Source organism: Panthera leo, chromosome D4, assembly GCF_018350215.1.
Source record: "Panthera leo isolate Ple1 chromosome D4, P.leo_Ple1_pat1.1, whole genome shotgun sequence".
Classification (NCBI taxonomy): Eukaryota; Metazoa; Chordata; class Mammalia; order Carnivora; family Felidae; genus Panthera; species Panthera leo.
Window position 1 is genome coordinate 55,192,889 of NC_056691.1, and position 27,297 is coordinate 55,220,185.

The window sequence follows — 27,297 nt, forward strand, 5'->3', positions numbered from 1 at the left end:
TACAACTAAGTTCTATCCAGAAGATGAAGATGATGTTCCCTGGAGTTGGCCAGAACGCATGAGAAGGCACAGCTAAGAAGAATGAGTGGACAGTGAGGGCAATGAAATGAGATCCTATCAATACCTGGCCTTTTTACATTCAGTCTATCCTTCTAAACAGGAACTGACTTCCTGCTAGACTAGAATGTTATGTCCCACCCTCCATACTTAACTAGTAAATATGTTAACTAGATGAGCACTTATTTACATTTAAAAACAAAACCTCCAAAAAAGGTGTAAAGTTTATTAACATCTAAAAAGAATGGACCAGCAAAGAGCTACTGAATATGGGATAGTTACTTATTTACAATTTTACTGTAGGAGATACGTCTTAATCACCATTTCAAATAATCAAAGAGTATAACTCTCTTCTAGAAACAGCAGTATTTCACTCTCCAGGTAGAAGACTACTGAAAACATCAAATGACCGCCCCAATTAGAAACAGATAAATGAATACCTTAAAAAAATATAAAAAGGGTAGCTGCTACTTGAACATGAATTTTCACAAAATTATTCTTGTGCCTAATTCAGACAACTGCTTAGAAAAGGTAGCCTAGAAAGAAAAAAGCAATACATGAATATTTCTTCACTTAAGTACATGCTCTCAAGCGAGTTGAAGAAAAGTGGAATTAGGGTTTCCAGAGCTTTAGAAGTCCGTCTTCACTGTAGGTTGCAATCAGATTCTGATGAGGGTGATGTGCAATACCGATCACATCCTTCTCGTGAACCTGGGAAAAGTAAAGCACGGATTTAGGGGATATAGGTCTATAAAAAAGTGACTCTGAAGAGGTTTCCAGAGCTGAATGGAAAGGAGGAAGAGTGAAGCTTCACTTCTCACCAAAGCAATCAAACCTAAGGCAGCCTTGAGGATGGCTAAAACACACATACCAAAAACTCAAATGAGGTTATCACACTGCTGGTTCGCCAATTTTTGTACTGTTTTTCATAATGTGTGAATAATGCTTTGTCCCACGTCACTTTTGCATGACAGCTGATCCTACTCCCAATCCCTATTTTGTAAATTCTAGGCCAAGACAGTAGCTAAGACCAAATGATTCCTTCAACTCCATGAACTTGTATTTTCCAGGCCCCTCAGCTGGAGAACACTCTCCACCTCATATTATTTTGCTCACACCTGAGATCTGCACTGGAGGCTTCATAGGGCAAGTGTGCCAAGAATCATGTGATGCAAGAGATTATATTCTAATATGGTATGTATATCATTTTTTGTATGTTCACCATACTATACTTCCAGGACCACAGAAAACTACATTTTCCCTGTCCCCCTTGCATTTGGGTTGTGGCCATGTGAGTGAATTCTAACCAAAAAAGAATGAGGAACAAAGTAATATAAACTACTTCCAGATGGGAGTCTTAAAAACATCTGGCATAGCCCTCCAGCTAGTTTTTCTCCTCCTGAGACCTTGGAGTCCCCATGTTCCAAATGACACAGCTAAACAATGGAGGAAAACTACCCAACTATCACATTGAAACAGGAAACAAACTCACATTGTGTTAAACTACTAAAATGTGGGGATTGTTTGTTACAGCAACTGGCATTATTTACTCCTTATAGTGGCTTGTACAACACAGAACTGCTAAATACACCATAAATCAATTTGACAGGATAGTGTAAAAGTAATTTGCCTTTGAAAGGACATGGAGAGAACTAGCTATACCTGTCACTGTCTGATCCCCTTGGGGAAGATATGACTACTATAACCAGCCCTTCCTTATTCTCTGCTTTATGTACACCCATCCTATCCACTTGCTGAGGGCGCACTGAAGGATAACTTCTGAGAGGAGGTAATTCCATACCATTACTTATGGGCCCTTTATTTTATTTAGTGATAGAATTTTTACATTTTTTATACCAAAGTTCACACTTACAGCAGTCTGGAAAAGGTTTACTTCAGAGTTCAGAAAGATACCAGTATTAATGAAATTTCTTTAGATGGCCTTAAGTCAGTAATACTCACTGTCAAAGTTCTCTCCAGTTTCCCAGTGACTGTGCTGAAACAATAGAGCACAAAGTCCTCCCCTACGCAGTAGATCCATTCACCACGGGGAGATAGGGCACAGCAAACAAAATCACCACCTTCTCTCTTACCAGAGCTGAAGCTTCTGACAATCTAGATCATACCATACCCCAAGACAAAAACAAAACATCTGGATTAGCAGCAGTTCTAAAGCAGCAGTTTTAACTGACATCCTTATACTGTTATTTTGCATTCTGGTTTTACGGTCATTGATAATTAGATCACCAATACCACTCATTGTGTGCTAAATCCTCTGGCCTGGGAAACAGTCCATGGATAAACTATCTCAAGTTAATCATGTGTCGCAAGTTACCAATCCCTGCTCTTTAGTCTATGGAGTCATTTTACCCTGAAGCAAATTCATTGCCACCCAATTTCTAAATCTATACCACGATTCTCAATGCTCTGTGGACTTACACTCTGTCATTTCCTCTATCTAAAAGAATGAGGTGCTCTCCTCATGCAAGATGGAACTCTGTCTCCAAGACCTTGCTTGCTCTATTTTACACACATCACCATAAATCAAGCTGAGAAAAACCAATCTCAAAAGATTAGAAGGTTGGGGCGCCTGGGTGGCTGAGTCAGTTAATTGTCTGACTTCGACTCAGGTTATGATCTCACAGTTCATGAGTTCCAGCCCCACGTCAGGCTCTGTGCTGACAGCTCAGAGCCTGGAGCCTGCTTCAGATTCTGTGTCGCCCTCTCTCTCTGCCCCTCCCCCGCTCACATTCTGTCACTCTCTCCCTCAGAAATAAACATTTAAAAAATTATAAAAAAGAAAAGTTATAAGGTTACATACATATGATTCCATTTTTATACCATTTTCAAAGTGACAAAATCATAATAATGGAAAGCAGATCAATGGAAAGCAACCCTACCAGGGCTAGGGTTATGGGGGGGAAGGTTTGACTGTAAAGGTATATAGCATGTAGAAGTTCCTTTGGGGGTAGAGAAACAGTTCTGTATTCTGATTGTGGTGGTAGTTACATAAATCTACACATCTGACAAAATTTCATAGAGCTATTAACTTGTCACCTCAAAATGAATGCATTTAAAACTAACGAAATCCAAGTAAGGTTTGTATTTCAGTTCATTATATTGTATCAATGTCAACTTCCTGGTTTTGATAATTGTACTATGATTATCAAAGATGTTATCACAGGGGAAAGGGTGGGTACACAGGCACTCTTCGTCCTATACAAACAGGAACGTAGGAAGTGGGCAACTATAGCTATTATGCGGGGGCCCAGTAGATACTGCAGACCAGCCATCTCAACCATGGGCTCTTTGTGTTAGTTAGTTAAGTCAGTCAATTTATTTATTTATTTAATCTCTTCACCAAACATGGGGCTTGAACTCATGACCCGGAGATCAAGAGCTGTATGCTCTTCTGATGGAGCCAGACAGGTGCCCCTCAACCATGGTTTCTAAACTACAAATGTATCAGTGACAGGGACTAATGGAATGGAGAGCGAGTTGTAGACACCAGCCCCTAGTTCTTCTCCATGCTCAGCAAGATCCCCAAGGGCCCAAGTCAACATTTCAGTAGCACAACACATTCCTAGGGCCTGAGACCTCAATCTTGACACTCCTCATGTCGTTGGCACTGCAAAAGTGAGGTTCCTTGGGAAACACGCAGGTGCCCTGATTACAAATACTTATCATGAAAGCACTGTTGCCCTTCTCCTATGAGAGTTCCACCTTAGATCATGTGGTAACTAGGAGATATCCCAAATTAGTAACCCACATACTGTATCTCCCTTAGTCAGACCGGCATTGATATCTACAACAAAGGTTTGAATGGGCGGGTCCACTTACAAACACAGATTTTTTAAATTTTTTAATGTTTATTTATTTTGAGAGAGAGGGAGAGAGAGAGCACATGCACCAGTGGGGGAAGAGGCAGAGAGAGAGGGAGACACAGAATCCGAAGCAGGCTCCAGGCTCTGAGCTGTCAGCACACTGAGCCACCCAGGCGCCCCAGATTTTTTTAATTTAATATTTTTTTAGTAATCTCTACAGCCGATGTGTAGCTCAAACTCAAACCCAAAATTAAGAGTCACATGCTCTTCTAAGCCAGCCAGGCACCCCATGGATTTTTTTAAAAAAATAAATACAGGGGCGCCTGGGTGGCTCAGTCGGTTGGGCGTCCGACTTCAGCTCGGGTCACGATCTCGCGGTCCGTGAGTTCAAGCCCCACATCGGGCTCTGTGCTGACAGCTCAGAGCCTGGAGCCTGTTTCGGATTCTGTGTCTCCCTATCTCTCTGACCCTCCCCCATTCATGCTCTGTCTCTCTCTGTCTCAAAAATAAATAAAGGTTAAAAACAAAATTTTTTTTTTAAAAAATAAAAAAATGAATACAGTATAGTACTATAAATGTATTTTCCCTTATGATTTTCTTAACATTTTTTCCCTAAGCATATGTTATTGTAAGAATACAATACATTGTAAGATTACAGTATATAATATTAAAACATGCAAAATATGTGTTAGTCAATTGTTATTGGTACAGCTTCCAGTCAACAGTAGGCTAGTAGTGAAGTTTTGGGGGGAGACAAAAGTAATATGCGGATTACTGTGCAGCGGGTCAGTGCTCTAACCCCTGTGTTGTTCACAGGTCGACTATATAAGGTTTTTGGAGTGATGAACCCATATTTGGTTACTGGAAGGGCCAGGACCAAGACTTAATGATTTGCAAATGACCCACAGGATCTGTGCAAGGGCACTTTCGGAGCACTCACCTGCCCCTGCATGTTCATGATGACCACTGTATTCGATCTGTTGCACACCACGAAGTGCTCTGGATTTTTAGGAAGCAGGATCACACTGTTGACAGTGATATCTGTCCCTGCAGTGCTGCCCAAAGACTTAAAGGTATTTGAACATTCTGTGGTCTTCATATTCCAGATCTATGACACAAAAATTCAAGGCATAAACATTTTTTGGGTATAAGAATGTCTAAAGTTTTGGGGTTTAAAAAAATGAAAATTTGATTACTAAAATCAAATAAAACTGACTCAAAAAAGCTTCTTGATTTTTAGTCCTATCAAATACCTAGCTTTGCCATATACATAGTAAGTAAGCTGTTACCATCTGTTTGCTGATTAATGGGTATCAACAAAAGTCACAAAGCTATTTAATAAAACCTTTTAAAACCTATCTTTTCTTACAAAATTCTCCTAATTGAACTACATATCTTTAAAATTAGCTATGTGTCAACCCTGCTACTGTCAACCGGAAAGCTAGCCTCCTCTGGACATCAAATCAAATGTGGGCTTTTAGAATTAGATGCTTGGGACCCTATCCTGCGACTGTAATTTGACAGCTCTAGGGCTGTCTAGGACATAGCCATGTCCATTTTTAAACAGCTCCACAAATGATTCCAACGTACAGCTGGAACTGCTGAACAGAAGCCACAATGTTGACACTCACACACGAGGATCCACAAAGTGGAAGCCACTCTTGGCCACGCGTATTATCTCTCCCAGCCCAGCATCTCTTTTGGTAATAGTTCCCCACCCTAATGCTTTTTTTCACCTTGCCCTTCTGGGCTATTATAAACTGAAGGGGTTAAATCAGACATCACAGTTATTGAAATCTGAGATGTGCTCAGAGAAGGAATGGACCAAATATTGCATGGCACTGTCTGGACACCACTCACTCAATGAGGTGTATGTATGTATGTATGTGTATACATTTAAAGTCTCAAAGGCATGGACTATGTTGTGTTTCCTTTGTACTTTCAACAGAGCTTAGCAAAAAATGGATGTTGAATACCTATCAACAGGAGGAAATTACTGCCCCATTAACTGCCACAGTGTTTATTTTCATAATAAACATTGTTATCATCTGCCCTAATCTCCTCTCTAAAGCCTGGCTGCCTAGAAGAAAAATGAACATTTCAGGGATCAAGAGTTCTAAGGCTTCCAGTGTTTTCTGTCCAAAAAGTCAGTGAGATGCTTACCCAACTCACTGAAGGACTAAAGGAAAAGACCACAAAACAAAGCTAAATAGGCCACCTCCCACTGGCATTTTACAGACTGTAAGGCCCATATTCAAAGCATAAAGAGGGCAAATCCCATGACTAAAGTACTAAGAGCTCTGTATGTTTCCCCATCCGTCCTGAGAAAGACTTCTCCAATCCTCAGGTTTCTGGTTCAATTCCCAAGCCAGAACAAGCAATTTCAGAGGGTGGTGTTTTAGGTATTTGTGTTAAAATGTTTCAGTCTTCTGCCAAACTACACACTTACATAAGGCAATTTAAAAGCAGGTCCAGAATGTAAATGGAGTGTCTCAAAGATCTCCAGCAATTTTCTATTTGGATTTCTCATCGTTTCTAGGAATTGAGGCCTGCTATTAAAATAACTAAATCTCTTAAGGTACTGAAGATGCATTACTTTCAGCTGAGCACTGAGGACAATAACTATTTGAGAGAGGGCTTAGTTCCACTCTACACCTCTCCTGCCCCTCTGTAAGTGCTGTCAGGAAGGCCCCTAAATGTGGGGGCCCAGGCTGGGGCAGGGAGGCTGTGCAACAAAAAAGAGATTTATTCATCTGGTCACTAAGCACTTTATAAACTTGACTATTGTGGGTGAACCATACCTTTAACAAGACAATTTAACCACTATACATGGGGGATGACTTACATCCAGGCCTCCGTACCCTTCCTCTTTTCCTACAAATGATAAATGTTTTGATTATGTAGATTTGAAACTCCGGGTCCTTCAATAGGAATTCCCCAGAGAATATTACTATTGTCTCAGACTCACCTCATTTATGGCTAAACAGCTAGTAAAGAAGTTTACTCCATCACAGTCATCACCATTATCACCACTGAAAACTCTTCAAAGGACAAAAGCAGAAACCCCAAAATAAACCAGGAGCAAATACTTAACCTTTACAGTGCCATCAGAGGATGCACTAATAATATAATGTCCATCTTGTGTAAAAGTTGCTTCATTAACAAAGGAGGAATGGCCACGAAATTCCTTCAGGGTTTTCCCAGATTTTAAACCATGAATTCTATCACAAACAAAAGGATATGAAAAGAACAATTAATATTCTATACATTACAACTGGGACCGAATGTTGAATATACTTTCAAAGAATTATAAAAGCTCAACTTATAATATCATGGGGAGAAAGAGGATTATGCAATTAGGTATGCAATATAATTTTCATTATGTCACACAAAACCAAAACAAAAGCTAGGCACAGAGACTGCAAGAAAACATGCCAATAATACCATAGGCTTCTGTTCAGAGACAGATTTGGCTATATTTGTAATATGCCCTCTATGGTGATTCTGATGCAGGTGAGCCCAAAATCACACTTCAAGAAACACGAAACACAGCTATAATCCCTTTCTAATCTCTCTTCTGGGTAGACTCAAATGGAGAAAATAATAATGAGGTCTCACATATCCTCACACTCTTCATATAACACCATGCTAGTGAAAACATAAGGAATCACTAGTACCTCCCTCCAGCACTTCATCATAGCAAACTCAAGTAAGGGCAGTGTAGGGACTTTTACTTACCTAATTGTCTGGTCAAAAGAGGCACTAAGGATCTGGCTGCTATCCTTAGAAAAGCTTAGACAGGTGACACCTTTACTGTGTGCTCTTTCAAATCTCCTTAAACACTGTCCACTCTGAATCTTCCATACCTTTATTAAAAAAAAAAAAAGTAAAAACTTGTAAACAGAGTGACCTACTCTAGCCTGCAGAGTCAAGCAACATGCAATGCTCAATAATGTACTAAAAAAGCATTAAAAATGCATGCTAATAGCTGAATATGTCTGCTTCACAATGTGCAATAAGTGAATCCTCTGAAATTTAAGCCTCTTTCCTTGTAAATTATTAACAAAAATTTAGACTCAAAGTTCACTTAAGCAGAGACCATTTCTGTATTTTATCTAGCCCTGGGTGTCTCACCAGCAATTAAATACAAACTACGTCTAATCAAATACAGAGCATCCTATTCCCTAAAAAAACCCAAAGTACAATACATCATATAAGGTGAGCCAGGGTGATACAGCAGAAAAGGTGTGATGAGCAGACCTGGACTGAAGTCCTAATCTATCGCTTACCAAATGTGTGACCTTAAACTGATTACTGAACCTCCCTAGGTAGAGTTTTTATTAGAATTAAACAAGAAAAAAGTAATTAGCATAAATTTCATGTTCAACAAACAATACCTATTATTAAGCTATCACATGTAAAACACTACCTCATTGCAGAGGTTTCAAAATGTCTATATGTGAAAGTTTCTGCCACTAATAAATACCTTGATTTTTCCATCTTGGGCCCCAGTTGCTAACATTTCTGTATCTCTGCTAAAACACATGCAGAGGACAGCATCATCCATCATCATAAAGTTATCCTGGGCCTGGTACTTAAGATCCTAAAGGAAACAAAGATAAGCAGTTACTAAAATAACACAAAACCCCCAGTCATTCCAGATCTCTAAACTTACTAAAAGCAGAGTAATGGATTGTGCCTACTCTAAATTTCCAAAGCAAATACTAGTGCCATGCACACAGGTTTCTAATGAACTGACAGTGCTGGGAATAAATAATTTTACACAACCTAAAGTAATACTGTAAAAAAAATTCCAACATAATACCCTACATCTTTTTGCTTACTGATCTTTTTTCTATGCAAAATCCCCCTACAATTTCATAGTGTACATTTTTTTAAGTCTATTTATTTATTTTGAGAGAGACAGAGAGCATGAGTGGGGGAAGGCGAAGAGAGGGAGGGAGAGAATCTCAAGCAGGCTCCACATTGTCCATACAGGTTGATGTGGGGCTTGAACTCATGAACTGTGAGATCATGACCCAAGCCAAAGTTGGATGCTTAAGCCATCCAAGCGCCCCCATATTGTACACTTTTAATATATGTGAATTTATTTGAGACACGATGTGAAAAAGCAATGTCTTTTCCAAATTGCCAGCTACTTTTCCTAAAACCATGTATTGACTAAAATCTGCTTATTTGTGATGTTTCCTTTTCATCCTTATTGTTCAAAATAAAGTAACTTTATTTTTTCCTAATTAAAAAGTAAGACTGTGTCATGGTTTAAAAAAAAAAGCAGCAAACTATAAGGAAACATATCAAGTAGAAAGTGAAAATCACTCATGAATTCACTATCCATGGAGTGGAAGTTAGTACTCTATGGTAAAGATTACATTTTAAACCAGTAGATATAGTCAATAAATACCTATTTAGGAAAAAAATTAAGTTGAATCTACAGCAACTTCATCCCCCTAAACAAATTCCAGATGGATCAAAAATTAATATAAAATACGAAACATGAAAAGCACTACAAGTTGCAGAAGAAAAAGATGGATAAATGTGATGACACAAAAAAATTTCAAGTCTATAAAATAAAATGATGGGCAAAGTCAAAAGACAAAAAGTCACAATTGAAAAATATTTGCCATACATATTACAGAGACTGATTTCTTCCAACTATAAAGAGTTCCTAAAAATCAGTAAGAATCCAAAAGAAAAATTGGCAAAGGATGTGAAGACTTCACAGAACAGGAAATACTCCTGGCTTCTCACATATAAAAAGATATTTAACTTCATTCATAGTAAGAGTACACACAATTAGTACAATTACTTAGACACTACTTATATAGCTAAGGTATTGCTACATACCTTATATGTAAGGTATTGCTTACATATACCTAGAAATTCCAGGAAGGTTACATAAGAAACTGATAACCCTGGCTGGTCCAAGGAAGGGAACTGACCAGCTGAGGGACAAGGGTTGGAGCAAGACTCTTTACTGAGTAACTTTTCTATTTTATAAAATGTTGTATCAGATGTATATATTATCATTTAAAAAATAAATTTATACTATAAAAATAACAGAATTAAACAAAACTAGATAATTCTCCCACTAGAAAAGTTAATATATTTTAAATACTTCACCTTTCTGATTTTTCCAGTCGTAAAGTTCCAGACTTCAATGAATCCATCAACAGACCCAGTGACCAAATACTGACCATCTGGAGAAAATCGAGCACACTCCACATGTGATTTCTGACCAAACTGTTTCAAATGAAACAATGAAACAGATGTATTTTTATCTAGTTGACCTTAAAACAATTTTCATTTTAACCTTTTGCGAAATCCTGCCCTAGCAAAAAGTCATGGCTGGCCTATGTTACAGAGTATCGGAGGAGCATTTCTGTATCTGGACACAGAGAATGGATATATTTTCTCTGACCAGTTTTAGGTCTAGTTCTCAGTTGAATCTAGTTTTTTTAATGTGAAGTTGGTATTTCCAAAGCGATGTAAAAAACTATTTTAGCACAGGACTTGGAACAAATAATCCTATTAACTTAGTAAGTTTTTACCTGAAGCAGCTACTATTAGCATAACTTTCACACTCAACTTAATGAGATAATGTTGTACAAATATGGGAAAAAATCCATTTTCTTCAAAATAAATGTCTGTTTTCCTATACTACTTTGTAAACAAATTTTCCATCCTAGTTCTTTTCATGACCTTTATTTAATTGATAATGTGCAGCTGACGAACACTAGAACTAATTAAGGTGACAGAACATTTGCCTAGGTGATGTATCCTGAGCATTTACAGCAATGATGTTCCCAACAGACGAAAACTACAGAACATTAGATGACAACAGAGAAAAGCTCTATTATGAATTTCATTTTAAATGGCAAAAAAGGAAAATGTATATGAAAGAAAATCTTAGCCCAGCAGCATAATTTTAATGGATTTCTTTTTGTCTCAAGGCTTCAGGCAGGTAAATATGGTACTGCTCAAAGATATCTTTACTGCTCAAAGATATCAAAGATATTATATATTCAGAATATATATTATATATTCTGAATATATAATCCAGGAAAGATAAATTCAAAGCTAAATTCAATCCAGGAAAGATAAATTCAATATATATTCTGAATATATATTATATATTCAGAATATATAATCCAGGAAAGATAAATTCAAAGCACTAAGCCAAAGTCCCAGATTTGAGGAACATGAAATATTTTAAAATCCATGAATTCAGTAAGAGCACAAACCAAGAGAAAATGTAATATAAAGGAGATGCAAAAGTAGCAAATATGCTTGTAATTCTGGGAACTGCAGCAACTACTTGATTGTGCCTTTTCCTAGAAAAGTCTCAAATTAAAAAATTTAAAAAAACAAGAACGAGCCCTGAGATGATAAAATTATTTTCCTCAAATGCCGCACTTGCCTACTTTACAATCCACGCCTGGTACTTTGCCTGACACGTAGCAGGCAAAAACACCAATGTTGAACAGGACAAATGCACAGAAAGTTCATTGTTAGTTCCAAGCTTAACCAAAGAGCTAACCATTTTTCTAAATGAAGGCTTCCTGGGAGGAAGTGCAGGGCAGATGATGGGCCAGCTGCCAAATTTATGTCCACTTGGTTATACATCTGAGGTGTGTCACTGCCAGACCCCAGCAGGACCCCAGTGGTCACCAGCAGCAACCCTGAATGTTGTCAGAGCTGGAGAATGAGTTCTGCTCCCAAACCCAAGCTCCTGGCACAGGGCTTGGCTGAGCAAACACATGGAGTCCCCAACAAATGATTACAAAAAGGCTGAGTATCTAAGATCCTACCTTAATGTGCCTGCTCAGTTGGGTAGGAAATTTTTCTTCTTCCACATCTTTGACAGCTGCTTTGCCTCGGAACAAATCTATTGTCATGCCAGGAGGAAGCAACCCCTGGTGCTGCTGCCACTTCAGTGCCTATAGAAAAAAAAGTACAGCAATCTAACCTACAGATCTTGTAAGATCTAGTCCTGATTGCTCAAAGCCAAGCCTGAAAGGATCAGGTTAACATCCAGACCCAAATATCTTTGGCCATTCAAATATAACATAAGCTATGTGACTCTGCGTGTCGCAGGAAGACAGGCTGATCTCAGTGGGGAAGGGAATTCTGAGAGCCAACAGGTCCATATTTCCGTATCTATTTTCTTATAGGTTTGACTCTTCTGTTATAAATTTCTAAGCTTATTTATTTTGAGAGAGAGAGAGCAGGAGAAGGGCAGAGAGGGAGAGAGAGAGAGAGAGAGAGAGAGAGAGAGAGGGAGGGAGAATCCCAAGCAGGCTCCATGCCATCCGCTAGGAGCCCAACATGGGGCTAGAACCATAAACCACGAGATCAGGACCTGAGCCAAAACCAAGAGTTGGATGCCTTAACCAACTGAGCCACCCAGGTGCCCCAACTCAACATAAACAAAATTTGGAAAACAAAAATCTCCCATAGTTCCAACATCCAAATACAGCCACTATTACTTAGCATTTTATGTATACCTTCTAGTGTTTCCCACTTTACATGTGTTTAATTAACATAATTATACTGTAATTATACCCTATATAAAATGTTATTTTCTTCTATTTTTACCTATCAGATCATGCAATGACATACCTATCATTTATGGCTGTCAAATATACCCTTTCTGGTGAATGTTTAACAGTTTAATTAATATATTAATGGACAGTCAACTGCTACTAGTTTTTCACACAGCTAAATAATACTGCCATAAGGGAGCCTGGGTGGCTCAGTTGGTTAAACACCTGACTTCAGCTCAGGTCATGATCTCACAGTCCATGAGTTTGAGCCCCACATCGGGCTTTGTGCTGACAGTGAGGAACCTGCTTGGGATTCTCTCTCTCACCCTCTCTCTGTCCCTCCCCCACGTGTGTTTTCTCTCTCTCTTTCTCAAAATAAATAAACTTAAAAAAAAATAATAATGCCACAACAACACTTTTGAACAATAAGGCCTTTTCTATTTGGGGGATAATACTCACTTAGAATAGATTCCTCGAAGAGGAATTATTGAATCGAAAAAAGAATATGAATGGTTAAGCCTCTTGCTACACACTGACAAACTGTTTTCCCAAAAAGTTGCAACTTCAACAGTGTTTATGACTGAATATGGGAAGTGGGAAAATCATGGATTTTGGAGACAGTCCTAGGCTGTATCATTTGCCAACTCTCATTTTGACTCCCAATTTCCTCTTTGTGTTTACTATTTACTCATGTTCTCTTCCCTCTTACCTGTTGTATTTATACTACTTTTCCTATCAATTTGTGAGCTTTTGATGTGATCCAGGTATCTGTTTACAGTTGCCAAAAAGAATGTTCTCCCAATCTAGTTTTGATTATAGCTTTAGAGATTTCTATCTTAAGTTAAACTCTTAAGTCATTAAATTTGTTTATCTTTCCCTTGGTGCCTACTCCCTAAATATAGGAAGTCCTTCCCTATCAAAAAGTTTGATACATTATTTTCTGGTTTTTCTATTTTCTTTTTCTTTTTTTCAATTTTTTAATGTTTATTTTATTTTTGAGAGAGAGACAGAGAGTGCGAGCAGGGGAAGGGCAGAGAGAGAGGGAGACACAGAATCTGAAGCAGGCTCCAGGCTCTGAGCTGTCAGCACAGAGCCCGATGCGGGGCTCAAACTCATGAACCGTGAGATCATGACCTGAGCTGAAGTCGGATGCTTAAGTGACTGAGCCACCCAGGCGCCCCTGGTTTTTCTATCTTCTGATATAACTTTCAATCTATCTGAAATTATACTGTATAAAACAGGAGAAGAATCTGATCTGACCTTTTCCCCTCATTCAAACGTGCCCCAGATTTATTGCAAAGAGGCTATTTATATCATTATTAATCACTTGCATCTTGTGCTATTTATAAACATCTCTTACTCTAGGTAGCTTTCAGTAACAACGCTAGTAATATTACTACTAAAAAAAAAAAAAAAAAATCACCAGCAGCAGCTCCCATTCACTGATTGTAAAACAAGGTGCCAGGCAGGGGTACCTTTGTGGCTTAGTTCGGTTAAGTGTCCAACTTCAGCTCAGGTCATGATCTCACAGTTTGTGAGTTCAGGCACCGCATCGGGCTCTCCACTGACGGTGTAGAGCCTGCTTGGGATTCTCTCTCCCTCTCTCTCTGCCCCTTCCATATGCACGCTCTCCCTCCCTCTTTCTTTTCAAAATAAACAAAGTTAAAGGGGTGCTTGGGTGGCTCAGTTGGTTAAGCATCCGATTTCGGCTCAGGTCATGATCTCGCGGTCCGTGAGTTCAAGCCCCACATCGGGCTCTGTGCTGACAGCTCAGAGCCTGGAGCCTGTTTCAGATTCTGTGTCTCCCTCTCTCTCTGACCCTCCCCCATTCATGCTCTGTCTCTCTCTGTCTCAAAAATAAATAAACATTAAAAAAAAATGTTTTAAAAATAAAGTTAAAAAAAAAAGTTTACAAGGTGCCAGACAATACAGGAAATGCTTTAAATGCATCATCTCATTTAATCCTTACTACAATACCATGATGAGTAAATGGAATCAGAAAAGTCAGAGAGGCATCTGGCTGGCTCAGTCAGTGGAGCACGCAATTCTTGATCTCGGGAGTTGTATGTTTGAGCCCCCCACGGTGGGTGCAGAGATCACTTAAAAAAAAAAAAAAAAAAAAAAAAGTCCTGAAAAGTTAGGTAATGTGCCAAAAACCACATTAGCTGGTAAGTGAGAAAGCTCAGATTCTAACCAGAATAAACATTTGTTCCAATTTGCCTTTGACAGTGTCCTGGCACGATGATCAGTGACTATCCCAAATGGAATGATAAATTCTATGGTCACCCTAATTCTAACTGACATTAGAGTTTATGCTCCAAAGTAATCTCTACTGCTTCTCCCAGAAAAGAGGAGGCTGGCATGATGGCATAGCTGTTGGTACAAGCAGCTCTACCGCTAGTCCCCAGTTCTTAGGATGTCCGACTTCTTTAGCTTGCACATACACTTTATATGAAGAAACAGTACCAGGAGTTCAGGGTAATTTCAGTTCCATAGACTCTGAATTACCTGTCCCAGCAATGCCATGAGACGAGATGGAGGCACCACACTGACCTCCCCAGCTAAGGCCTGGGCAATTGCTGCTCTTCTCTTCTCTTTGCTACTTCCATCTGGGTATGCCTGAAAAAGGAGAGGGAGTAGTATTATTTCTAAGACGCGGCCACAGGATATGAGTGTGCTTATTTAAAGACAACAGTAATAACCAAGCAGAAACACTTAAAAAAAAAAAAAAAAAAAAAAAAAAGGTAAGAACAACCTAGTTTAAGAAGGGATTAATTATATTAATTAGTTAAGATGACTTCCCAGTTCTCTCCACTTGCATTTCAAAAGTATGAGCTGAGAGAGAATTGAGGTCAGCCAATCCACACCATTATTTCCAAGAAGAGTCCAAGTAAACCACATCAAACCCAGCATTGTTTTTCCACTTTTTTGAAAAATCTGCAGAGCTGAGGATTCTTTTAGTAATTCTTTGGTAATTTACGACTCCCAGCCCAGAAGTCCTTCACCACCTCTAAGCTGAATCCTGTGATGGTAATCTAAATTTCTTTCCTTTATCCTCATGGTTTCTGTGTGTTTACCCTAACTCCCCATTATCCAGTACCTATTAAATTTTTTTTCCTCCTAGACTAGTATAAGGCTGAGTGAGAAACAATGAAACTATACATATAATGAAGTTTGGGAAAAAGAAAAGAATATGAGTCACCATGCTCTACAAGTAAGCATAACTGGCTAAGACAAAAGCACGAGCTTTCTAAGAACTACAAGAGTTGAGAGAAAATTGCCCTTGTTGGGCCAAGGGACACAAACACATAGTGAATATACTAGCAGTCAGGCAGCACTTCAGAGTCAAATAAGTACTTGGGCTAATGTGGAAATTATATAGGAATAAATCTTCTGCTTCTTTACTTATCAACATAAAACCGTCTAAAATGGGGTGTGTAGGGGAGGGAAGACCTTCAAATACTCAGAAAACTGAACAAGATTATTCTCTTTAATACATGTAAATTTCAACCAACATATATAAACAGAAAAGTATCATTTTCAAAAACTGAATCAAAATCACAAACAGCACCCAATAAAATGATAAAAAACATTACATTGTTTCTAATGTTAAAAAGAGTTTCTAGTCATACCTCACGAGGATCAAAATAAGACCTGGCCAAGAGGTTCTCCAAATGAATATACCGCTCTGGCTGTGTTTGTTTTAACATGATCATGGGATCAGTCTGTCTCAGGAGTGACCTTGCAGCCCCCAATTCACGCAACTCTATCAATTCCAGAACAACCTGGACAAAATTAAAAGAAAATGTCTGTTTTATCGCATTCTCTTAGTACTGTTTCTTTTTCAGTACAATTTCTGGTTCAGAAATGGCCTCCTAACATGATTTCCAGTATTAGGAAATGTTCCTTCCTCTTTCACTAGCATTTTCAGATGGACAACTGAAGCAATTATAAGTAGTAACTTCAGGGGACCTGGATTGCTCTGTTAAGCCTCTGACTTACAGTTCGTGAGTTCAAGTCCCGTGTCAGCTGTGCTGACAGCTCAGAGCCTAGAGCCTGCTTCAGATTCTGTCTCCCTCTCTCTCTGTCCCTCCCCCACTTCCACTTGATCTCTACAGAAAAATTTAACATACATACATACATAAATAGTAACTTCAATCTTTCAACTTCCATCCTTCATTTTTATCCACCCATTTCCACTCCTCTCAGGCTTCTTGTTCCGAATATAGAAGCTGAAGAAAGCTAAAGGTAAGAATATATCCATGGGCTCCAGAGAAACCTTTCTCCAGTTAGCTAAATTTTCTTTGAGGAATTACTGAACTCATGTGGACTATAAATAAACACAAACCAACTATCCTATTTTTATTTCAAACAACACTATATTCTTATTTCCAGAAAGCCCATTCTGTTATCATACAAATGTATAATAACTAATTTGTATGATCTTTGTCCTGATTTTCTGGCATGGAGCTTCTAAAAACCTGGGAATTTCCCCAGTGATAGGAATATCTTCATTATTAACGAACTCCTTGCATCACACCTGAGTTTATGCTAAGATGACAGCTCATGGAAAGGGCTGGTTGCCCAAAAGACCAACCTGGTGATCAGAAGATTGAGGCTTTGAGCCAGCCCAACCTCCAAGGAATGCTGGGGAGCTAAAGGTTGAAAGAAATTTCAATAAAAACCCCAAAGAGCTTCCTGGTTGGTGAATACATTAATAAACCAGGTGAGAGAAACACTCTGATTCCACAGGGAGAGAGCATTAGAAGGCATAGAGAGCATTCAGGACCCTTCCAGATCTCTTTTATGTGTCTTCATTTGGCTGGTCCTGATCTGTATCCTTGATAATAAAACTATAATCATAAATGTAGCACTTCCCTGAGTTCTGGGACTCATCCTAGTGAATTATTAATTCTGAAGGGGTCACAGGGACCCCCAGATATGCAGCCAGCTGGTCAAGAGTGTGGGTGGCCTGAGACCCCAAAAAAGTACAGCTTGTGTCTAAAGTAAGGGCAATCTTGCAGAAGACTGAGCCTTTAACTTGCAGGGTGTATGCTAACTCTGGGTGGTTAGTGCCAGAACTAAATTGTAATATACACTAGTTGGTGTCAAAACAGTTCACTTAATGATCACTTAAAAAATAAATTTAGGAACACTTGGGTGGTTCAGTTGGTTAAGCACGACTCTTGATCTCAGCTCAGGTCATGATCTCGTAGTTCCTGAGATTAAGCCCTGCATCCAGCTTTGCATTGACAGCATGGAGCCTGCTTGGGATTCTCTCTCTCCCTCTGCTCCTACCCCACTCGCACATGCACACACATACACGCACAGTCTGTCTCTCTCTCAAAATAAATAAATAAACATAAAAAAAATAATTTTAATTTAGTATAATCTTGGCTTTTAAAAAAAAGAGGAAAAAAATACAAAGTAGCACTCAAGCCTTGACAGTGTTAGTTTTAAGGGCTGTTACAGTCCCACAGTGCTTCATAATGCTTCCCAGTGAGGGGGCCCACAAAAAACCAATTCAAGGGGACTGGCATCACCTCCCCTCTTACCTGTTCATAGAGGTCAATGAGGGTTTTGTCTGGCAATTTCAGAGATTGTATGGCCTGTAAAACAGTATCCCAATGGCCACTATTAATGTCAGCCACAAAACTCTCAATGCTGTCCACGGTATTCAGAGACACCGTAGTCTCTTCCTGTAACGTGGCTAACGCCCGATGTAAACTGTTCTCCTTCAGGTACTGCATGATAAGACGGATCACACTGGAAAAAGAAAGCAAGTCACCTAGGTCAGGAATCCTCACTCACCAAAGAGGCCACACAGTAAAGACCACCCCAGCTTATGTCTTCTATTCAACCATCCTCCTTTTACTAGTTACTTCCCACTTCTTTATCATGTAAATATAACTTTCCCAAAATCACAGAATCTAAGTTACAAGAGACCTTGAGGATCACCCAGTCCCACCTTCACCCCAGAAATCCAAGAACTAGGTTTTGGAAAGGGGAAATAATTTGTCCAGGGTCTCACAGTCAGCTAGAAAGGTACCAAGGTGACCCTTCCTTCCAAGACCCAAGATCTTTTTATTATGCCAAGTTTCTTATTAATTTGTATGATTATATTGTACACTTTTGTGAACTATTTAAACCCAGTCCAGTCATTGACACAACATACTCTAAATGCTTGTAGGATGATTTGGTCTACTTTTTTTTAATGACAACCAAAAAATATGAATTGGAGATTTTCTCACTAGGGATTTGAACACAAATGAGAAGAACTATATACTGTATGTAAAAGCAAAACAAAGTAACACCTACCCACCACCTTTATTACCAAATTTTTAAGACATGTAAAAAAAAAACAAAAAAAAAAAAACAAAAAACATTGTGGATTCACTTTCACAAGTAAAAGAGGAGCCAGGCAATTTCCAAATATTGGGAGAATAAGCAACCACTTTCAACATGTGACAGAAAACTTAGAAGTCACTTATAGTTAAATATAGTTATTTATAGTTAAAACTTCTTGCTCTTGGACTTAATAATAAGGAATCTGGTGAAAGATCTGTTCATACAGACTATAAAACTTCACTGTACAATGCTGTGATACACTGTTTCCCTTCTTTCTTTAAAAGCACATGTGCCTCACACTGTATTTCTACTGGACAGTGAGAATACAGTAGGTCAGACTGTCCCAGTTGGAAGGGATTTCAGACTGGAATTTAGTCAATTCCCTCTATCAGGTAGAAATAATAAACATAAAACAATGACCAATGTTTATTATGTATTTTGTCCCAAGCATTTTAGACATTGATTCATTTACTCCTCAAAACAGGCCTATGAGGTAGGTATTACCAGTATATCCATTTTATAGATGAGGATTTGACCAAGTAAAGAGATAAATGGAAAAATGAAGGTTCAATCTGACAGTGTGGCTCTTGAGCACATATCCCTGACAGGAAAGCAAACACTCTCTTCTTAAAAATTCCTCCAGAAGGAAACTGATTACTGCTACTTGTAGTAGTAGTCTTTTCTCTCATGACCCCTTAAGAGATACTGAGGTTTAGATCACTGCTATTCTAGTACCTACTATCCTCCTTAGCACACTTCCATTTGCACTCCCAAATAAGACATGCTCCCTGTAAAGATCTATTGTGTGACATACCTCAAATCAAATTTACTTTCTTCAGACACAATGTACAACTGACTCTTGGACAACATAGGGGTTAGGGGCACTGACCCCTGTACGGTCAAAAATCTGTGTTTAACTTTCAATTCCCCCAAAACTTAACTGTTAATAGCCTGCTGTTGACCAGCCTTATTGATTGAAAATGTTACAAAGAAAATCCTAAGGAAGAGAAAATACACTTACAGTACCGTACTAAAAAAAATCCTCAGATAAGTAGACCTGTGCAGTTGAAACCCACGTTATTTAAGGGCCAACTGTAATACATAAAGACCTAAAACCTTTGGCAATAGGCTGGGATTTGAATCAGAGTTCTGTCAGTTACTGTGACCTTGAGCAAGTCAGTTAACATCTCTGTGCCTGTTTCCTCATGTGTTAATAAATATACCTACCCTGTAGGGCTAGTGAAAGGGTTGACTATACTGTTTACAGTGCAACTAGCACAGAAAATACTGAATAGTAGCTATTATTGATAATAAAAACATGGTAGGGGCATCTGGCTGGCTCAGTCAGTAGAGTGTACGACTCTTGATCTCAGGGTTGTGGGTTCTAACCACACACTGGGTGTAGAGGTTACCTAAAACTAAAATCTTAATTAAAAAAGGGGGGGGGGCACCTGGGTGGCTCAAGCGGTTAAGGGTCTGACTTCGGCTCAGGTCACCATCTTGCAGTTCACAGGTTAGAGCCCCACATCCAGCTCTGTGCTGAAAACTCAGAGCCTGGATCCTGATTCGGATTCTGTTTCCCTCCCTTTCTGCCCCTGCCCCACTCACGCTCTTTCTCAAAAATAAACATTAAAAAAATTTTTTAATTAAGGAAATAATAATAATAAAACATGCAGCAACCCAAGGATGGGAGAATGGTCAGTGTATACTATTTACTTAGACCCCAAAGCAGGGAACCCTTTCCAACTCCTGCCCTGACTTAGTAGTTGTCTTAGTTACCAGCACTATCACTATTCTTTGCTTTGTCTCCACAACACTTATTACTATCTGTTAAGTCTCATATTTTACTTATTGTTTTTGTCTGTTGTCTGCCTTCCCTATCACTATGTACATTCTTTAAAGGCAAGGATGTTTGTGTTTTGTTCAGTGTATTCCCAGGGTCTAGAATAGTACATAGTAGACTTCAGTATTTGTTGAATGAATAAACCTCCCTTCCTCCCGTGGCAGATCTTCAGAACAAGCCCTCTCCCTTTCTTAGGCTAAGGACACAAATGTTATGTCTGCTGGTTTAATTAGTAAGTGTCGGCAAGGGCAAAGTAGAAGGTGGAGTCCTGAAGAAGTTCACTGAAGACCTTCTTCAGTCACTCATTAGCTCCCTTCCCCTCCAAGTCGATCATTCTTCTGCCCCAATCTTCAGATTCTCTCTCTTGGTCGCTACAGAGAACTCACCGACTAACCAAAACTCAGCGCCAGATAGCGTCTGATAAAACAGTTAATAGCTCATTCATTCCAAAGGCAGTAATTGAGCCTCTACGGTGTGTTAAGCTGTGGGACTAAAAGGGAAAGGAGCTCCTAGGCGCCTACACAGGTTAGTAGGGTGGCTAGAGAAACAGTGACAATACTGGGTAAGTGCTGGGCGGAGCAAAGCTGAGGGGACATGTAAGCACAGAGGAAACGAATCATACTGTTTAAGGAGGTGCGGGAGAGAAGGAAGGCTTAGAATCCAAGCTCCCTTGTGCAGGTAGTTAGACTGGAGTCCAGAACGGATGGGCAATTTGATCAGCCACAGCGCGCGCCAAGAGTCGGCGAAGGCCAGAACTCAGATCTTCAAGGCCTATCCTTCCTCCTAGCCCCGTGCAGTATCCCATGGGGCTTTAGACTTCTCATCCGCCACTTTCTTGTGGGCCCGCCTCCGAGGTAGCCAGATCCAAGAAGCATCTTTGTGGGCCAGGAAATGTCCCTCCACTCCCTAGGCTCTCAGAAGCCTCTCCCTGAGCATCTTACACCCCACACCCTTCACCTCCCGGCCCCCGCCACTTCGCCAACTTCCGCCACCGCAGGACTCACTCCGAGGACTCGATTTCGATCGACATAGCGTTATCTTCACGGGCGCACAGGCCACTCCACTCTTAGACCCAGTCGCGCAACACACCAACGAAACCTCCGGCGGCCGCCTTACACCACTTCCGCTCGACGTCCGACGTCCGCTCCGGGGACGGCATGCGCGACAGAGGGGCGTGGAGTGCGTGAGGGGCGGAGCTTCAAGCGAATGTTAGGCGTGTGTGTCTGCACGCTTGCTAAGAAAAGATTTAGCCCGGGGCGCCTGGGTGGCTCAGTCGGTTAAGCGTCCGACTTCAGCTCAGATCTCGGTCCGCGAGTTCAAGCCCCGCGTCGGGCTCTGGGCTGATGGCTCAGAGCCTGGAGCCTGCTTCCGATTCTGTGTCTCCCTCTCTCTCTGATCCTCCCCCGTTCATGCTGTGTCTCTCTCTGTCTCAAAAATAAATAAAAACGTTAAGAAAAAAAAAGATTTATCCCCTCTCCTCCCTGGGGGATAGCTACTTAGAAGCACCGGTTTGGAAATTTTCTTTCTTTTGAGGGAAATTAGTTGACTAGGTTTCAAAATAGAATTTGCAATACCTGACTGGGAGGTGTTTTAGAATACAATCGAAACTAGCCAACATTTGCAGGAAGAGTTAATTGAGAAGAAATAAACATAGATTTAAAAGAATAATAAGACTTTGAAGCTAAAACAGTTTAATCAGTCTAATTATGGAAAGTTTGGGAGACGGTTGGGATTTGTATACCCACTTCTTGGGAAGAGCTAAACTATTTACAGTATTTCCAACTAAGTATTTAGTTGAAAAGAGTTTCACTGCAGTGGTAGGTTACTGGAAAAACAATGAAACCAAATGCAAATGTTTAAGGAGATTTGAGACTCCTTTTTACAGACTTCAGACGATATACATTATTAAATTAATAGAGGCAAATGAAATGTATGGATATCAATGAAATTCATAAAGGCTGGTTTTTTTAAATATTTTGTTGCCATTTATGTAAATTAAAAAATATTTGCAGGAAAATGATAAGTCTATGTTGTGAAAATTACACATTGAAGTGATTTATTTGGAGATTTCCTGTTGACTTTCAGTCTTATACCTTCCCCAAAGGTCTGCACACAGTTTCTCTCTAGCCTCTTAAATACTGCCTTCCCCCGCCCCCCCCCCCCCCCCCCCCCCCCCCAAATCTTTCTCTGTTTCCCATCAACTCTTCGAGGACCTGGTCTTCAAGATCCCAAACGTCTTACAATCTAAATATTTGCCCCAACATGGGGTGAGATAGCTAGAGAGGTGTGTATGATTTCTGAGATTCTTTCACTATTCCATCCCATGACACAACATAGATTATTACAAAATCTTCCTTGAAAAGAGCCAGCTTGGGGCGCCTGGGTGGCTCAGTCGGTTGGGCGTCCGACTTCAGCTCAGGTCATGATCTCACGGTTCCTGAGTTCGAGCCCCGCGTGGGGCTCTGTGCTAACAGCTCAGAGCCTGGAGCCTGTTTCAGATTCTGTGTCTTCCTCTCTCTCTCTGCCCCTTCCCTGATCATGCTGTGTCTCTCTCTGTCTCAAAAATAAATAAACATTAAAAAATTAAAAAAAAAAAAAAAAAGAAGAGAGCCAGCTCATTTTCAACAATAGAATACTCATTTTCTTCACCTAATACTTGCCATGTCGTTTTTAATTCAACTAAGGTTACTTCCCTATTTCAATTATACAAATAAGTCTTCTCTATAATTACTTAACCACATGTTTTAATCTAGTGTCCACCACACTTCTGCTTTCATTTTATTTTATTTTATTTTTTACGTTTATTTATTTTTGGGACAGAGAGAGACAGAGCATGAACGGGGGAGGGGCAGAGAGAGAGGGAGACACAGAATCGGAAGCAGGCTCCAGGCTCTGAGCCATCAGCCCAGAGCCCGACGCGGGGCTCGAACTCACAAACTGCGAGATCGTGACCTGAGCTGAAGTCGGACGCTTAACGGACTAAGCCACCCAGGCGCCCCTGCTTTCATTTTAAATGGTATGGCTTCTCTTCTTGTGACTCCTACTAAATCCAAACTTGTTCATTAAATACACATGCAAGCATCTCATTGCTTCATTATGTCTTTAGTAGTAATGGCCAACGATTTAAATATTGAAATACGTACCACTATATTTTATAACAAAATTTTCCTGTGTATGAGGCATTATATTTTTTCATTATCTATATGAGTAGATGATATTATCTATGAATTTCAGGATACCAAAGGGAATGTTACCAAATATGTGGAGGGCCTTGAGCCTAATAGTACTTAAGAAGATGTAGGGAAGATCTCCATCACAAATAATTCCAACATGACTCCAATCTCTTATTATTTTTCTTACTCCTTTTTTAACCTTAGAAAGATATTCTAGAAAATAATACTTATTTTGAAAAAGAAACATTTATGTAAAGTGAGGCAATTCCTTTGGTTTCACTTCTGTTTCTTTTTATTCAGTCAATTACAGGTACAATTAAGTTAGTTCTTTTTCCTCTAGAAAAATAGCATGTATTATAATGATCCCATTTTTATGACAACACAGGTCCACAATTCCTTCCTAAAATTCTGAAATCTAAAAAGTTGTGAAAATTAAAGGTGTTTTATAAGTCACTTGGCAGCACAGTGTGTCCTGAATTTAAATAAGGCTACTTGCAGTTTTTTAAACGTCTCTTAGTGTGAATATTCATATGCAGAAATGTTAACATTTAATTATGGAGTACTGCCTAGATCCTGCTGAGAGATATTATAAGATATACAGCATATAAACCATATTATCTTTCCAAAATATAAAAAATTCTAAATTCCAAAATATGTCTAGCCTCAGTATTTTCAGAAAAAGTGTTGTGAACCTGTCCTACCTATCTATGTATCTGTCTAATCTCCTATTATATATATATATATATATATATATATATATATATATATATATATGTAAAGGCTCTTTGAAGTGAGAGTTAACATCATCCATCATCTAGGTGATAGGATTTGGACTAATATTTTATTCTCTTCATTCTTCTGCATCATTAAAATTTTTCATAAGCATGAAAAAAATTTTTTTGAATTTCAAGATGAAAAGTTACAGTAGTTAAAAGTGCAAATATCAGTTATCTGAAAAATTGACTTATATGGAAAAATTCAATCTCTGATAATTCTGATTTCAGAGAAATAAAAATTGCTTCAAAACCAAAGAAAAAAGAGACGTGTGGGGCAGCGAGGGGTGAGAGGGTGCACATAAACTGTATTCTTTCTGTACCGCTTACTGCTTAAATCCCTGGCGCCAAGAGGCCTGTTTCAAGTCAGAACTTATTTGTGGCTGTGTGTGGTTTATGCACCCACAACATCAGGTCACCAGACACGTTTCTTAAGAAATGAAATTTTATTACAGTTAGCAGCCTCATCCTTTACACCTTTTACATCCTTTACACTAAGAAGTGTGTTGGATTTTTAATCTCTGATTAACAGTCAACATCCCTCGCATCACACATGCTCTTCATCCACGTCTCCTCTATAATAACAGATTTGAAATTGGCATTTTCATTACTGTATCATAAAACTGTAATCTGTACCAGCTAGGAAGGTTTTTCCTCCCAAACTAGCTGTTTACGTAAGTCTCCTATAACCCAAGTGTATAATCCATCAATTTCCATATTCTTTTCACCCCCAAAGCATAAGATTTAAAATCTTGCTGATCTCTTATTAGCAAAATTATAAACTTTAACAGTTACTAAAGATCAATTTGTCCAGGAAATTTTCACAACACAGACAACTTCTAACCTCTAAACCAGGCAGCTGGGCAGTTGTATTCAACAGAAAGCTTCCCATATTCCCCTCAAGGCCTAGTTTACAGCCTCCTAGACCTGATTTCTGGTGAACATATGGCCTAGGGTACCACCAAGGGAAATCCCAGTCTACTGATCATGTCCCCTTTCCAGAAAGCTAGCTCTTCCCAAAAGTCCTTGTCTCCAAAGTCAATCCCCGTAATCCAGCAGAGGGCAGGCTGACCACAGAATAGCTGCCATTGAACTGATCTCGAGATGTTCAACTTGTTTTTAAGGAGGAGAGGTATAGGGGAGAGAGATCCTCATTCCAATGGGCAAATGAAATAGAAAACAAGATCAATATTTGAGTGCCAAAATGGGGTGAAAGATTTGTTCTTCCTATTAAACTAGATCAATTTGATCTGACATGGTAATAAGGCAAAGTCTAGAGAAAAATTATCATACAATTCTACCTGTGTGAGGCAGGACATGACTTACAAGTCTTCTAACTCAACCTTCACCTTTTTAATTCCCACCTCCTCCAGAGCAGCAATTCTCCACATCATCCATAATGAAGAACCACCTTCTTCCTCCTCCTCCTCCTCCTCCTCCTCCCCTTCTTCTTCTTCTTCTTCTTCTTCTTCTTCTTCTTTTTGTATACCTACTTGATTGAAGGTATTGAAGCCACCTGTTCCAACTTGGAGTAAAATGTGCTTTCCTGTAACTCCCAAAAAGCAAGCCTGTTCCCTTCAGAGATTGCAATGTGGCCCTGGCCCTAGAGTGAAAAGGGCAGTTCCTCAGGGGTGCATGGGTGGCTCAGTTGGTTGAGCCTCTGGCTCTTGATTTCAGCTCAAGTCATGATCCTAGGGTAGTGGGATCGAACCTTGCATTGGTCTCTGCCTTGAGCATGGATCCTGCTTAAGATTCTCTCTCTTCCCCTGTCCCCCTCCCCTGCTCTGCATTCTCTCTCTCTCTCTCTCTCAAATAAAAAATAAAAGGGCAGTTTTTCTGCATGGATTCATTTTTATCAGGGACAAAAATCTTTTCCAGAAACCCTTCCCCCTTCAGCTGATACATTGGCCAAGGTGGCAACATATGTCCGTTCTCAAACTGAGCATTTCCTGAGCATCCAAATACAATCACAGATCATCCAGCAAGAAAGAAGAGATGGAGCTAGTGGAATGACTGTTGTGTGGAGCTAGTGGTATGACAGCCAACCATATCCGCAGGGTCTGGTCTGTGAGGCTGGTAAGAGGCACTGAAGAGTCCCATCACACAGACAAGGAAGTGGAGAAGAGGAACTGAAGGGATCTACCCAGATCTCACAGTGAGTGAGTCCCAGCTTGTAAGAACTCATGCTGATTTCTGCCCCTTCCCTCCCTTCTCTGACCAACGTCCAAATCAGTGGCTGCAGATGCTGTCCTCAGTGGGCCAGCCAAGTCCAGGCTTACAGGACTAGAGAGAAGCATAAGGGGAAAGGTGCCTTCCTAGGCAGGCAAGGAAATGGGACTGACTTGGGGCAAAGAGAGTAGTTCTAGCCTGATGACATGATGCTTGGACAGGACCCGAGCCACGCATGCCTATCATGGAGGCACATTCTAAGGAAACAGCCTCACCCACAGCACCACCTAAAAGGGCAAACATAGGCAACCAGATTTTATAGCACGTGACTTCAATCTCCACCTCCGTCTGAAATGATAGGACTAGAAGTAGATACCATACCCAAGAGCAGATTTACCATAGCCTGACTGGCATCCTATGACTTAAACTGGCTCAAAAAAGATGAGTTGAGCCAGGCAGTTTTTCTCTCTGTCTCAGCATTATGACCTTGAAAATATAGAGAGATCTGTTGAAAGGTTCTAAGGGAGGGGGAACCATGAGATGAGG

General features: G+C 39.7%; 1 protein-coding gene across 1 annotated transcript; it reads right to left on the reverse strand.

The window, feature by feature from the left end:
• Positions 1-263: 263 nt before the first annotated feature.
• Positions 264-21,896, reverse strand: SMU1 (SMU1 DNA replication regulator and spliceosomal factor). Its single transcript, XM_042912956.1, has 12 exons — positions 21,641-21,896; positions 18,001-18,211; positions 16,078-16,230; positions 14,954-15,064; positions 11,711-11,839; positions 10,023-10,142; positions 8,368-8,484; positions 7,620-7,747; positions 6,976-7,102; positions 4,822-4,989; positions 2,020-2,172; positions 264-768 (listed from the first exon to the last, which is right to left on the reverse strand). The coding sequence occupies exons 1-12, from the start codon at positions 21,664-21,666 to the stop codon at positions 670-672; spliced, it is 1,542 nt and encodes a 513-aa protein (XP_042768890.1). The 5' UTR covers positions 21,667-21,896; the 3' UTR covers positions 264-669.
• Positions 21,897-27,297: the final 5,401 nt, after the last annotated feature.